The following is a 14,399-nucleotide window of genomic DNA, read 5'->3' as shown; positions in this document are numbered from 1 at the left end:
AGAGTACAGTGCATAAACTCTATGGACTCTTGATAATAATTATAGTTTCCAAACACGTGTTTTGCTAGATTTCATTATTGAGACGTATTTCCCTGATGAATGTCTCTAGAAAACGTGTTCGGAAACTATATTATCCATCTTTTCTTTTTCTTTTTTGTTCATGACTACGGCCAATGTCTGCTCCCTAAGTCCCTGCAGATAGGTCTCATGTGGAGAGTAAGCCTTGTGTACAACAAATTCCAACCTTTTCCTCCACTACAATCTTCCATACCGTTCGCAGACGGTGCATTTCACGTAAAATCGGTGTACAACAGTAATCAGAGTTTGCTAACCCAGCAGAAATCGAAAGCCCACATGATAGCAGATCAACACCTTGACCTTCCACATTGCGTAGGCAATGCTACCGCATTGTCATGTCTCCAGTCCAGGATGGAATAATGACTGATGGCGTTTCAGGTCGTCGGAACACGTGGCCGCAGGCGTATCTGTAGCTCAGCAGGCACGACAGAATCGGTCCGGTCGGTCAGGTCATCACCGGACCAACTTTGTGGCCACCAACGCATGTTTACTGCTGAGGAGGACATACATGTATTTCCCCCGCCATATCAAACACGAAGTACGACTGTGAGGACTATGGTACGACCGGACCAATTGAAAACTGCTCCCGGCGGTCCTGAGCTGGCAGCAGAGCTAGAGGGTGCCTGTTCAATGCGGTCGGCGGGCAATGGCATGCCCACTCCCGTACGGTTCTTGTCGGTGATGATCTGGGCCACATCGCACCATCCACATGCTGGTACCGCGTACTGATGGCTCAACTGACCTAAAATCAACCACAACAATGTCCCTCCACCCGTCGCGTGGACAATGTGCCGGGCAGTTCACCGAACAGAACACACTTCAGCAACCAAAGATTCTTCATCCAAGCCAGCGCAACATCCGCTGCCGTGCCGTGAAGCCGATGTCCCCAGACACTCCTACCAGTCTAGTCCTAGGCTAGGGTCTTGGCAAGGGCCGAGGACGTTGCGTGCGTCTCCCATTGCTGATGTCCAGATAAACACGGGACCACTGCCTCTACATGTGCATTATACGACCACTGGGTAGACAAAGCTAACTGAGCTCCCCCCCCCCCCCCCCCCCACACACACACAGGAATTAAAGCGGCACAACTCCAACTCAAAAGTGTTTTCCTTGCAAAAGGACACAAAGATCCATTTAAGTCCATGGCATGGCAATGTACCATGTACAAGTTCAGTTGCCTGCATGTGACGAAAGCTACTATGACCTGGTAGCATGGTAGATATAGCAAAAGCAGAGCAGAGTCAACAGAAACAGCAAGACAACACTGGAACACAACACAGGACAATGGCAATAGGCAGGCGACATGGTCAGCAGCTGCACATGGACATGAGGCTGTCAGAGGAGCTAGACGGTACCAGGCGGTAACAGGCAATGTTATAATAACATTATTGAAATAATTCACAAATGCACTTCTTACAGTGCTCTCCCACTGCCCAGCGACGACATGAAGAAGTGCAGTGATCGCAGGGCTGTCACTAGGAAAGCTGAAAACCGAGAGCACCAGGAGACATGACGGCTTCACTGCCCTGTACAACCCTGCTCTGAGCACTAGAAGCTTTGCAACATTAGAGCTTGCGGCCTTCAAACACACTGGCCTCCTCGCAACTTAGTAGCAAGGGCAGAGGCGGTGGTGGCTCATGACAAGGACAGGGGTGCACAACACAACATTGGCGACACAATCAGACGACGACACCTTCGCACTCCGGAGGAAGAGTGGATTTCGGATGCTTGCTCTCAAAGTGCTGCCTGTAGGTCTTAGGGTCGGGCATTTGCGACTATAATCAAAGCAATCAAAACGCACGCACGCACACAAACACATACATGGAGGACAACATATGCAAAACGCACGCATGCACACACATACACAGAGGATAACATATGCCCAAGTTTAGATATCATATTGGCCACTGGTTACCCCGGAACCAAACAGGTTAATTGACAGGAGTCAAGAACAACATTGCCAACTAAGCACAGCAACGGAAATGGTCACCATTATACCAATGACCGTATGCCATTCACTGCAAGCAAGTTAACGGTTAATTCTCAAGCTAACTGTCTAATGCACACGACAGCTGTACCATGAATTGCTCAGTGAATGTCTGAATGATATGCATGAAGCTCTACAGTAGGTCGGTAAACTCTACAGTCTCTAGTCTAGCAATATATTGAGCATTTTCTTGAGTACTAGCCGATGAGCAAACGAAACAAAGCCAATGCCAAGTACATTTCGCACTCCCATTTGTACATTCCACGTCAATAGTACCTTGCAAACTGTGCAGGTGTAAATCAACGCCTTCTTCGCTGATCCTTTCTGGTCGGATTGTTTCTTCGCTTTCTCCATCTCCTTTGCCCTCTTTTGCTGGGACTGCACTTTCTGCTGACCACGCGCCATGATTGCAATCCTCTTTGCGCCAAACAAAAGAAATTTCAACAGGCAAGCGATCTGCGGCTGCTGCTCAGCTAACTAGTTATCTCACTGGTTGGTTGAACAACGCGGATGGACAGCGCGGACCTTCAAAACAGACAAAAGATTGCAAAGAGCTGAGCAAACGCTTGGCTTCAAAAAATTTCCCCATCCAAACATTTTGCTTTTTATCGAATGACATGGCAACGTCTTTTGACGTTTTGTGAAAACGGCCCCGAGGTAGTGAAAAAAAGGAGGGAAATCTAGCGTTTGCAGACGCCATATTTTTTCTCTTTTGCCAAAATAATTTTAGCGTGTCAACGGGTTACCAGTTCCAGGTGACTGAGCACCATTGGCGATGAGTAATTCCGTTCCCTTGACTGAGAACTGCGCTGGTTCTTCTTGACTTCAGCTGAAGTTCAGGTCTTCATCAAGGCAACGGTTGCGGTGAATTAGATTGTTGTTGAAGTTAGTTGACGTATCCTGTACTAGGGGCACTAGTTTGCTTGATAGTTTTTCTGCACTTGAGCTTGAGGGTGGGATTCCGCTAAACGAGCAAGATGGTGTACGGAACAATGTACAAGGTCGTCTACGGCATTTCGCTGTTTGTGATCACCGCCGTTTGTAAGTCCTTAGGATATGCTCAGGACCTATGCAGTCTTCTCTGTTTATCGGCATGTTCTGGACAGAGTTCTTAGTATCTATCTCTCGTGTTGTCCTTTGCGTATAGTGTTGTACTACATGCTCACTGGAAGAGGATATCAGATTGACATTGAATGGTGAGACTTGCCTGTGCCTTTTACTTGACGAGAATCGACCATTGCAACATTGCTAATTTTCAATAAATATCTGCAATGATGGTCATTCTAGCCTGATACCATTCCTGTTTGAAGTAAGATAGACCACAACGACATCCATCGTGTTACTTGATATGAGTAGCAACACATGTATGACTTCATGATCAAACTGTGAGTAGGAACATTCAATTAAGTTCAGCTGTCTTCTGAAATTAGGAGTATTTTTGAAACTTTCAGAAGGACATACGTCAGTGTAGCTTTCCATTGCTGCACAGCCTTTTTGGAATAGTTCTGGCATGGAAACAGTGGCAGTTCAACAGCCACAGCCAGGCACTGCTATTCACCCACCTGTGCGTGGTGCCTGTCTCAATTCAGTAGCGGCGAACCGCTTGGCATTGCTGTTGTACCGCCTACTGGCATCTTAATCACGTTTAGCCTTTTGGGATAACGACAGGCACGATGAGCACAGACCTTCAGGAACTGCATATGAGCGGCTAACCCAGCGGCCCATCTTCTAAACCCTTGCCATGCATAAGTAGCACTTTTCTATTGAGGTTGGTGAAGTCCGACTTTCTTGCTCATGCGCTCACAACTTTCTGGTAGAAAGAAAATGGAAATAGATTGTGACATTGATAATGGGGTGTTGGCACTCTGTAGGTAAAACAAAAATGCATTTGGCCTTGCAATTTTAACTCCATGTGCCACTGGCTTGTCATTGCATCAACTACTAGTATAATTATGTTTACAGTGCAACACCATGCACCGTTGTTCATCAATATCACCTCCACAATATGACGACGGAAGGGCGAGATGATGGGGTGCTCTCGTGGTACTTTACGGTACCCACACGCATGCACACACACACCTGAATACAATACAATAGTGCCCATCCGCAGATGATGGCCGGTCATGAAAGGACCAACTGTGTTTCAGTCACGGGGAACAGAACTTCGAGTGGCGGGTGAGTTCGTAGCAACGTTGAAAAATCTCGGTCGCAGTAGCATCTGAACTCCTGAGACACAGCATAGTGCAGCCCAATCCTCCTCCGGGTCCATATCACAGAATGAGCGGTCGCTCAGCGGCTGTAGGTTAGCATTGATCTCGTCTTGATATTTGCTCCGCATATCAGGTTTGGTTCGCAACTGATGAGCCGTATGTGGACGCCGGTGGGACGACGACTTCTGTGATCGGAAAGCTCGGGCATAAAAGACAAAATTCGCACGGACTGGCATTTGATCTGACCAACATGGAATGCTTTAGTTGCAGGGTGTATCCAAGTGCCAAGGTGTATGGCCTTCTTCTTGAACACAGTGTTCATGATGGTAAGCTCATTCATTTGGCAGAACTGGAGAAGATCTTCACCAGCCGTGTGACGAGTACCCAGACCAAACTTCCTAAGAGTGCCAGTCCAGTCTTCCTCCGGCTGAAAGCTGCCAACACGTGCATTGAAGTCTCCTAACACAATAAGTTGATCGCGCTGGTCGACTTCATTGATGGCATGTTGAAGTTTATTATAGAAGTGTTCGTCACAGCAGGAGTCGCTTTGAACGTTGGTGCATAAACACTCGCGGTCGTCAGGAATTGCTGCTTTTGTGCCGATGTTGACAAAAGTAAGGGAGCAGTCACGATGCGAGAATTCACAGCCTTCCACGAGCTTCCAGCGTCGTTCAATGCAGCAGTCATACAAGCGTTCAGCAAGATACCAACTCCCTCGCGACAAATACAATTGTCTTTGTGTTGGGGCGTCTTGTGCCCGGAGTGAAGCAGCGTAAAACCATCGATCGCGGGCCAGACATCTTGCCCAAACACACACACACACACACACACACACACACACACACACACACACACACACACACTGTACTTGCTCACTGCCAAAATTGGTCACGTGGGTCTCCCCGGGAGAAGGGAGATAGGAACTCAAAAGGAATCTAAGAAAGAGGACTCAATTGGCTATTGAACCGCCCAACGGCCGACGCCCCCTGAAATTCCCAAACTATGGGTGGACTTGCAAATGATCCCACTTACGGGCTCACCACACCTCAGTAAGTGGGTGAGGACAAGGTGCAGAAAAAGGATTGACGGCATCTGGGTATCCGTCCTGGGATCCAATTGCAGTTACCCCTGCCCCCAGTGAGGGTAATACTTGATACTAATGTGGGTGGCTAAATCAGAGTGGATCTGATATAAGCTTCACTAGCACCAGTGATTACACAAGAGTTAATCTAGCCAGAAGCAATCCATGATCGACATGTATGTATACTGCAAATAGAAAGTATATGAACCCTGAAACCAACAAATGTGGCAGATACAACAATACACCTTCAAGCAGCGGAGCCTGTTGGCAACAGACCCAGGTGGGTACATACGCCACATACATACACACACATACATACATACATACATACATACACACACACACACACACACACACACACCATGTACCACACACACACACACACACACGCACACGCACACACACAGCTCAGGTGAGTGCAGTTGTGCACACGGTGTCAAACACATGCATGCATCCTTGCTAGAAAAGAGAGAAATATTTGCGGGCAGCTGACTTGCTGGAAATGTTTTGGTGGGCGGTTTCAAGACCACGGCTATGACGACACCAGTGCTAGCTTTTACTGATACAGTGTACTGTGTAATCGGAGTACCGGTATCCCCGGCCCAAAGTGTATGATTCGATCTGGATTTTCTACATGTACTTGCTCGGCCACTAGCGAAGCTCACTTGTGCTGCAGTGTTCACATTGTCCAATGCCCGAGGCATACTCAGTGAGCAAAACAATAGTAAAGCTATTTAAAACAGGCCTCTCTGAAGAAGAAGAAAAAGGAAAACAATTCTGTGGCAGGTTCGCCGGCGTGTGTATCAGTTGATCACCGGTGTACAATGTCAAGAGTACATAACCCCCCAAGAGTGTGCAACTCGACTATGGGTGCTGTCCCGACAGAATTTCAAGTTGACGTCATTTTTATGATGCAATGCGCACTGTACACGGATTATCAGACGAATCCAGAACGTGTGGTGGACCGAAGCCCATCTGATCCTGTACAAATTATAGCAGAGAAAAACGTGTGATGCGTTGACACCCGTACACATGTTGTAAATCACTGGTGCAAGGAGCATTGCGTCATAAATAATGACGTCAACTTGAAATTCTGTCGGGACAGCAGGGTATGTGGGAGTTGCACACTCTTGGGGGGTTATGTACTCTTGACAATGTGTAATGTGCTCCTGCGCCAGTTGTTCTCCCTGTGCTGTCTTATGTGTATACAGTATAGTGTGTGGGTGAGTTTTTTGTTGCCGGAGGCCCTGCCCCCTCCCCCCCCCCCCCCCCCCCCCCCGCGCGTATGTGTGTCTGGACGTATTTGTCAACACCAGTGTTGGCTGCGGTACATGCACTGAACCATATCGGGTGTGACAGATGGTGTTGGATAAAACAATTGTGTTCTTTTGCTGATTTTTGAACGGCTTGGCTTTGCCACCTCTCTTACCCACTATTGTGGACAGTCTCAAAAGTTTTGAACACTTTCCTCAATGCTGGGTCAGCATTCATTCAATTTCCCCATCCACCATTTGTATTATTGCAGTCCTGTTGCACTTCAATGAAATGATCTTTTTATTCCTCTCGGCTGTGCCTTGGTGTTCCCCGGCATGTGTGGCTGGTAAATTTTGATACTGGCCGCTGCTGGCACTTGTTCTTCAATCTTGATCTTCGACTTGACTTGCTCCATGTACAACATGTCAATTTGTGTTTGTCTTGTAGGTTCTTCAACAACACTACGCCGTACATGTGGTCAGCTCTCGGTATTGGCCTTGCAATTTCTCTGTCCGTGGTTGGTGCTGCCTGGTAAGCCATAGCTGATCTCTTATCTACTTTTGCCTTTACCATGGGGTTATTGTTTTAGCAGATCGAAGGCTGGAATACTATGCTCTTTTTGCCTCCGGTCGATAGCAATTTGAAAATGGAGGACCGGAAAAGTCGTGAATAGAATGCTTCAGTGTGTGATTTGAGTGGTTGAGTTTTATCCAAGCCACAGGGAATCCAGGTAGGTATAGCCCAGTTGAAGACTGTGGCTTGGTACCACTTTAGAGGGCGCAGTGTCGCCATAGTGAGGTTGCAGCCACTCTCTACCTGCCTTCAATCTTCTCCCCTTTCTTCTCTCCCCTTCCACGATACTGTTCTTGATAACACCAGGGGAATTTTCTTGACTGGAACTTCGATTATTGGTGGTGGTGTCAAGGCCCCTCGCATCAAGACAAGAAACTTGATCAGGTAAGGTGCAACGAATGTTTATCATTTGCTCTTTCTCACCAGCCAATCATGTGCTAGTAAATCCTTCTGTAGCTTCAGTTTGCTGCAGTTGGAAAATAGAGGTGAAACTTTGCTTGGGTAGACTTAGGGTGCGTTCTTATATTCTCTAGCTTCTAGGAGAAGAAGAAAAGAGAAGTCGAAGAAACTGGGATTACTCAAGAACGGGTCTCGAATAATTCGGAGATATTTTGCATATGTCAAGCAAAATGAAGCGCCAAGGGGGCCGCGAACTTGAGTGATGAATGTAGTAATGCACGTGTGCGTATGCGAAAAGGGAAATGCGTACACTCATGATGAACACGTGGCTTTTAGTCGTAGTTCGCATTCGCTGATCCCAAACCGCGGGAATCTCCAAGTTTCAACCACCTCTGAAGCTTGGAGAGCTTTGGAGAGCCTTCTAAAAGTCGGAGAGGATATAAGAACAGCTCTCGAACTTTTCGGAGAGTCTCCAACTTTTCCGAGAGGATTTAAGAACGCACCCTTGGGTAGGCTGTTTGTCCTGGAGATTGTTAGAACTTCTCAGCATCCGTTTCCTTTTTCCAGGTGTGGGGTCTGAGGTTTGTTGTTGAATTTCAATGACTATCCACGTTCCATACAGTTACTGCTGGTACATGTTTACTTTGATTTCATAACCTTGGCTTCCATCTTTCGAAATCGAACGGTGCACATTTGTATGTGGGTGCAATCACACTTTCGTAACTCGACCAAATCTTGACCAAATTCTAAAACCGAAAGGCCTGTGCATGTGTGGTGCAGAAAACTCTCAGCTGTTGCCTTGAACAAGTCCGAAGTCTCTCCAATGAAGGTCGAGGGAGCGACGATCGATTGGACACTTTGCGCTTTCTGCATTGTATGCTGCGAGTCAACAGTGTGTGAAAAAGGGATTTCATCAGCTTCAGAGCAGGCAGCACATGCCAAGACTAGTGTGGCACGAAGCCACAGCGAGGTAGCTTTCACTCGAAGCGTTTGAGCAGTTCTGAGCGAGGGGCAGTGAAACGGCTAAAGGAAACCGATTTCGTCTCAGACCTGGAACTGGACTTGCGTTTGGAGCGTGTTGTGGCGGACACGGAGTCGTGCTCTTGATGAGTTGGAGCGAGGGGGCTGTCCGTAATTATCGATCTTTTACACAAAATGAAAACGTTTATGGGTGGGTAGATCGAGGAGAATTTCGTTAAAAAGATATTGATAGGGTCATAGCAGGCCTTTCCGTTTCTTCATCCACTTATTTGGCATATCCAGTAACACTTTCTATCTGTTTTTTTATCTACTTGTGTCTTGTAGCATCATTTTCTGCGAGGCTGTGGCTATTTATGGCATCATCATGGCAATTGTGCTGATGGGCAAGATGGGGGTGAGTACTGCTCTGCATGTCAAGCGATGCTGAATTTACATGTAGCTGCAAGTCTGCATTCATGAGGACTCACTCTGTGGAGTCTAGGCAGCTGCCCTGCGTTACAGCATAGCTATCAGGTGTCTTGCTTTGAGCTGTGTGCTTTTTTAAAGTGTTAGGCAACGGATCCTGAATGTGATGGGTACTTTTAGAAAGTGCTGTGCTACTTATTGGGCCCATGTTCTTTCGTGCACATCTTTTGACCGGGTCTTGTTTTGCGTTTGTTGTCACCAATGCTGTCTCTCACTTGCAGTCCTTCAACGCTGATGCATCATACGAGATTCTGGAACACAACAGGAAGTCCGGTATGCAGTGCTACTTGTTTGTAGCAATATCAACGGTCACGTACATTATTGTCTACACCTGATATACCAGACTATGTGTACAGCCACCTATGTATGTATGTATGTATGGCATCCAACCGACCACCCCAAGCAGTCCCATTGCCAAAAGAGGGTTCAATATCCGTAATTGCACTAGTCATTCTACTCATGCCAAACATGCATGTCTGCCAAGTACAGCAGCTGTAGTAGCAAGTCCATGTGCCACATTCACTGAGTTCCAACGCCATTTTCCAGCAGCGCGAATCAGTAAAGCGCGTCAATCCTATTTTTTAACGGCATTGCCTTGTTCTTTCTCTCGAGCTAGCTGTTGCAATCTTTAGAAGCTGTCTTTATGTCCGAGAATGTGTGTTTCCGTATGTGTGCATTTGCTTGTGTTTTTAGCCTACCTGCTGTTTGGCGCTGGACTTACCGTGGGCTTGTCCAACCTGGCGTGTGGAGTTTGTGTCGGCATTGTGGGCAGGTACGTACTTCGAGGTTTTTTTTGCATTGCTCCCTCATTTGTGCACTGATCTGCAGCAGCGTAGCTCGAATGGCACATGTGGGGTGGCTGTATAACTTTTTTTCCTGATGCTGTTGTTGGAATGAAATTCCTGTTGGCAATTGTTGCCACTTGTTAAGTTAAGGAGGTTGGGGACAGTTTAGGCCAAATTTCACAGTTGTCGTAATATTTTGATGTGAACAGATTTTTTGGAGTCTTAGGTACCGTAGGTTTCAAATTCTGAAATAGAAAAGGGTGGTCCCCATATCCGTTTTGTCCACTTGAGCACGCTCAAAAAGCACGCTAAAAACGCACACACAACCTGGAAAGGAAAACAAGCACTGGGTGACGCAGAGAGTGAGCATAGAAGACGGGTGACAACACAATGGCTACAATTCGGCATGAAAAACGATTAGGACAACATTAGACAGACAATTAGGACGAGGACACCGCAAGACAAACCAATGGGCGGTGTGGACATAGACAGGACCACGACGTGGGAACACATGACAAGGATCACGATTGGGTGGCGGGCAAGTCCAGTTGCGATAAGGCACGTGACGTGGCATTGTTGGCAATGAAAGGCGGTGGTGGGGAAGAACGTCAGCGTCGAGGTGGCGGTGTCGAGTAAGGCGTCGTCGAGTTGGGCGGATAGGTCGTTGTTGTTGTTGTTGCGGTCTGCGGCGGTTGTTCTGCTGGTGTTGCCGAGGTGGCTGAAAGCCGTGTAGCGTGAGGCGGTGGCAGATTGCCGTAATCAGCTCTTCCGCCGGGAGTGCCCATGGCGCAGTGAACTCGATACAGGTCGATACGGCGACAAGCGGCATCCAGGCGCAATGGCCTGACTAGCGCCGGTGCCGCGGGCGCTGGCGGTATTACCGGCGTCGACGGCGATGGCGGTGACGGCGCTTGCCGGTACCAGTCGGGGAAGCTTTTTGGAGATCCCCATGGTGATGGATTCCAAGATGAAATGCCCGTGTGAGATGGAGGAAGACGAGAAGGACGAGCACAGAGAGGATAAGGAGGAGGTGGAGGAGAGGAATGAGGAGAATAATGTGGCAAATGGGATCAACATGTCAGCAGCAAGTTGCTCATTGGCGGGTAGTGACATGTTGGAATTCATGATCGCTAGACGGAGCAACGATTAAAACACAACGCCCAGAACAAAAACAAAACAAAAAGAACAACTACGAATGAAAGACACTTGTAGGCGAGGAGCATTAAATTAAATCGAAGTGCGAGACCGGGTATTGTTTGGTGTGCAGGCGCAGCAAGAGGTGTTCGTGTAGGCGCAGCAAGTGGTGTGCATGTTGCAGGTCCCATTGAAGACCTGCTTGGAAGTTCCCTGGAGCTTGGCCATAGCAAAGAAGGAGAGCCTGACCTCTAGTATCACAGCCAGAGCAGAGGCACAGAGGCTGGCCTCTCACACTGCCCACCATGTTTTTCTTCACAGTGACAATCTTGGACGTGGCAATGACGCACAGGTTGAAACAGCGGGGAGCACACTGTGTGTAGAGAGCCATCGGACAAGTCTCCCTGATGTCACAACCGTAGAGCTTGCTAGCCAAGTAGTGGTGTTGCCCGCTCCCACGTATCCGCTGCCTGTGGAGAAGGATCAAGTCGAGGTGGCATGGCCAATGCAACACTGGCTATCCCCTTATCGCAGACAGCGAAATCAACAAGTCACAGTGCTTGCCATTGGCTTTCGGGTCAACATAGCGCATGGTTATTGACATCTGTTCCTAGTTCCTAGCATCAACTGCTTTATCTACAAAGGCAGTGAATCGAATCAGGTCGGTTCTGGCTCGGAATGCGATTCTGGGGAATAATGCCACTTCATGAGGGCAGGTTATTTTAACATTTTAAATTGTGTGCGACATGAACGATACTGTACACGTAATCATTTTTCTTACTTGTACCATTGTTGTGCTTTGCTTGTCTCTGCTCTGTGCAGCGGTGCAGCATTAGCTGATGCGCAAAACCCCACACTTTTCGTGAAGGTCAGTGAGGAACGTATACAGCGTATGTGTGTATATCCATGGAAGTAATCACGTTGCCTTTTCCTCTTTCAGCTTTTGTCTGTCCGCACATGCCGTTATCCTGTTGCCTGTGTCCATGTTTGCATGCACTACTGTAAGACAGGTATATATAACGAGGAAGCAAATCTAACGTTTTAACGGATGACATTTCTTCGTTATAATAAGATCCGTTGAGGCCGTACTGCTTCATATATGCTGTGTGTGGATACCGTAAAAGTCCGTAAATAAGTACGTAACGTATTTACTTTCGAATTTAGTGACCACACCCGTACTAACTTTCGGGCGGGTACTGACTTTCGGGCACGAACTAACTTTCGGACCTGACTTGTGTGTAGTGGAGAAGTCATTTTCATGTCGATGTACATGCTACGTGCAGCATGTGCGCATCGTACCGGTACTTATTTCGGGCAGTATGTTTATCGGGCTTGACTTGACTTCAACAGACAGAGCCAAAAGAATGAAGGGGGTATTTCTTTCGGCCAGGTACTTATTTACGGACTTTTACGGTATGGCAGAATACTGCAAGATCGTTAACATATCTTCTTGTTAACCTATGAATTTTGGACAATTGTTAAATTTGCGACTCGTTATAATAACATGTCTTACAGTACCAAGTGTAGCGGTAGGCAGGGAGTGTGCTTCAGCAAGAGTGCTTCGGCACCAGCACTCGTTAAAAATTTCGATTTTAGTTTGAGAAAGGCCATAGTACCTGTACCGCTGACCGCATGTTCGACTCGACAGAGCTAAACTGGGAATCGATGATATTCCCAGTTTAGCTCTACGTGTTTTTAGATCTGGAAACGAACTGCCTGCCTGTAGTTGTGCGGTGTCAGCACATTGTTTGTGCATGTAGCACCACCGTCTACTTCTTTAGATGCATGTGCATGTACCACGAGTCACATGCACTGGTTTATTTATTTCTTTTGATCGAGAGCATCCATGTTTTTGATCCATTTTCTTGTGCGTGTTCTGCTGTTTGGCTCACACGGCAGGTTCTTATTGTGGAGATTTTCGGCAGTGCCATTGGATTGTTTGGCATCATTATCGCTATTATCCAGGTAAGATGATGTTTGAATTCAGATGTGTGTGTGTGTGTGTGTGTGTCTCTCTCTCTCTCTCTCTCTCTCTCTCTCTCTCTCTCTCTCTCTCTCTCTCTCTCTCTCTCTCTCTCTCTCTCTCTCTCTCTCTCTCTCTCTCTCTTTGTGTTTTATTTTGATAAACTGTGCAATTTAGCTTGAAAGAAAAATCGGTGATTGCTTTGAAAACTCACTTTCGATGAGCATCGTATGCCTCATGTCTTGATCACAAGTTTTGCAACTGCGCTTTTGTGGTGTTTGTTTGATTTAATTCTGCAGACCAAGGGAGCTGGCATGGGCAACTCTGTATCGGGTTGATTGTCTTGTTGTCGCAAGTATTTCTATTTCTCTCTCTCTCTGCTTTTTACATGTGCATACTTACTTGCTGTATGCCGGTGTTAGCCTTATGTTCTCTTGGAATTGTACTGAATTTAAAGTGCCCGTAGTGCTACGCTGTACTCGTGGCTTGCTGCCTTGGAGCTGTCCTCCTACAGCTCTGCCTTCCTGCTAGAGACATCGTTTCTTCTTATTTTGTTGTTGTTGTTGTTGTATATTTGTAGCATGTGACATACTTATAATAATTATTATTTTGCCGTTCATTTCCAATCGGCTGCTAATGCTACTCTTGCATGCCACCTCTGTCCCTGGTAACGACCATTTTAGTCATTGAAAATTAATGCCCATTTCAGAATCTTCCTTTTTATTTTATTAGAAGTTGGAACAGTCGCCACTGTACTTCTGTACATATTACTACGATTGGTGGTGATTATGTTACCACAGCATTATGATTGGTGGTGGTCATGTTGCCACAGTGTACTCGAGAGCATATCGTTTTGTTCTGTACGCTCTTAGCCTCTGATAATGGCTTGGCATTTAGGAGAGTTACATCATCTGCCTCATTATCTGCCCGCATTGATTTGCTGCACTCGCGATTTGCAGGCCTGAGTCCTTTCTGAACAGAATGCAGCCTACTCTGAGATGGGGCATTCCTCTGATGAGAGCTGTTCTGGCAAGTTGGTGCGAGTATGCATAAACCTCCGGGTGAACTTGGGAGGGCTTCGTAACTGTAAAGTGCTGTGTGCAGTCATGGCAAGTGACAATTGCCGGGTCATTGTGCAATGTACACCATTGACTTCCACTCTCCCTTCACATCTCATACACCGTCTCCGAACGAAGACTTGCTCATTATTTTTATTCAACAACCCTGTCAGTTTTTGTAACTGCCTTTCACAAGTTTCAGTTTCATTGCATGATCCAACAAAGGGTATGGTAGCTGTGTGAAACAGCCACTCCAAAATCCGACCAGACAGGCTCCATCAGGGAGTTGAAATGCTAAAATACGACTCCCTGGTCCTAGCCCTGCTGCAGCATGTTTCAAGAACTGACAACTGACTCACGTGCACGTGAACCGCACGCGCATGGCCCGATGTTTCCAACTCGCTTGCACACGAACCTCGCCATGCGGCATT

At 47.1% G+C, this 14,399-nt stretch overlaps 1 protein-coding gene across 1 annotated transcript; it reads left to right on the top strand.

The window, feature by feature from the left end:
• The first annotated feature begins 2,848 nt into the window (after positions 1 to 2,848).
• On the top strand, positions 2,849 to 13,925 carry LOC135804742 (V-type proton ATPase 21 kDa proteolipid subunit c''-like). The gene is made up of 10 exons (XM_065318696.1): positions 2,849 to 3,106; positions 3,213 to 3,261; positions 7,058 to 7,141; positions 7,490 to 7,567; positions 8,888 to 8,957; positions 9,250 to 9,301; positions 9,722 to 9,800; positions 11,770 to 11,815; positions 12,847 to 12,912; positions 13,210 to 13,925. The coding sequence occupies exons 1-10, from the start codon at positions 3,043 to 3,045 to the stop codon at positions 13,246 to 13,248; spliced, it is 627 nt and encodes a 208-aa protein (XP_065174768.1). The 5' UTR covers positions 2,849 to 3,042; the 3' UTR covers positions 13,249 to 13,925.
• Positions 13,926 to 14,399: the final 474 nt, after the last annotated feature.

The sequence above is a fragment of the Sycon ciliatum genome, chromosome 1 (assembly GCF_964019385.1).
Source record: "Sycon ciliatum chromosome 1, ocSycCili1.1, whole genome shotgun sequence".
NCBI lineage: Eukaryota > Metazoa > Porifera > Calcarea > Leucosolenida > Sycettidae > Sycon > Sycon ciliatum.
Note: the sequence above shows the minus strand (reverse complement) of the source record. Positions and strands in the feature narration are given on the sequence as shown.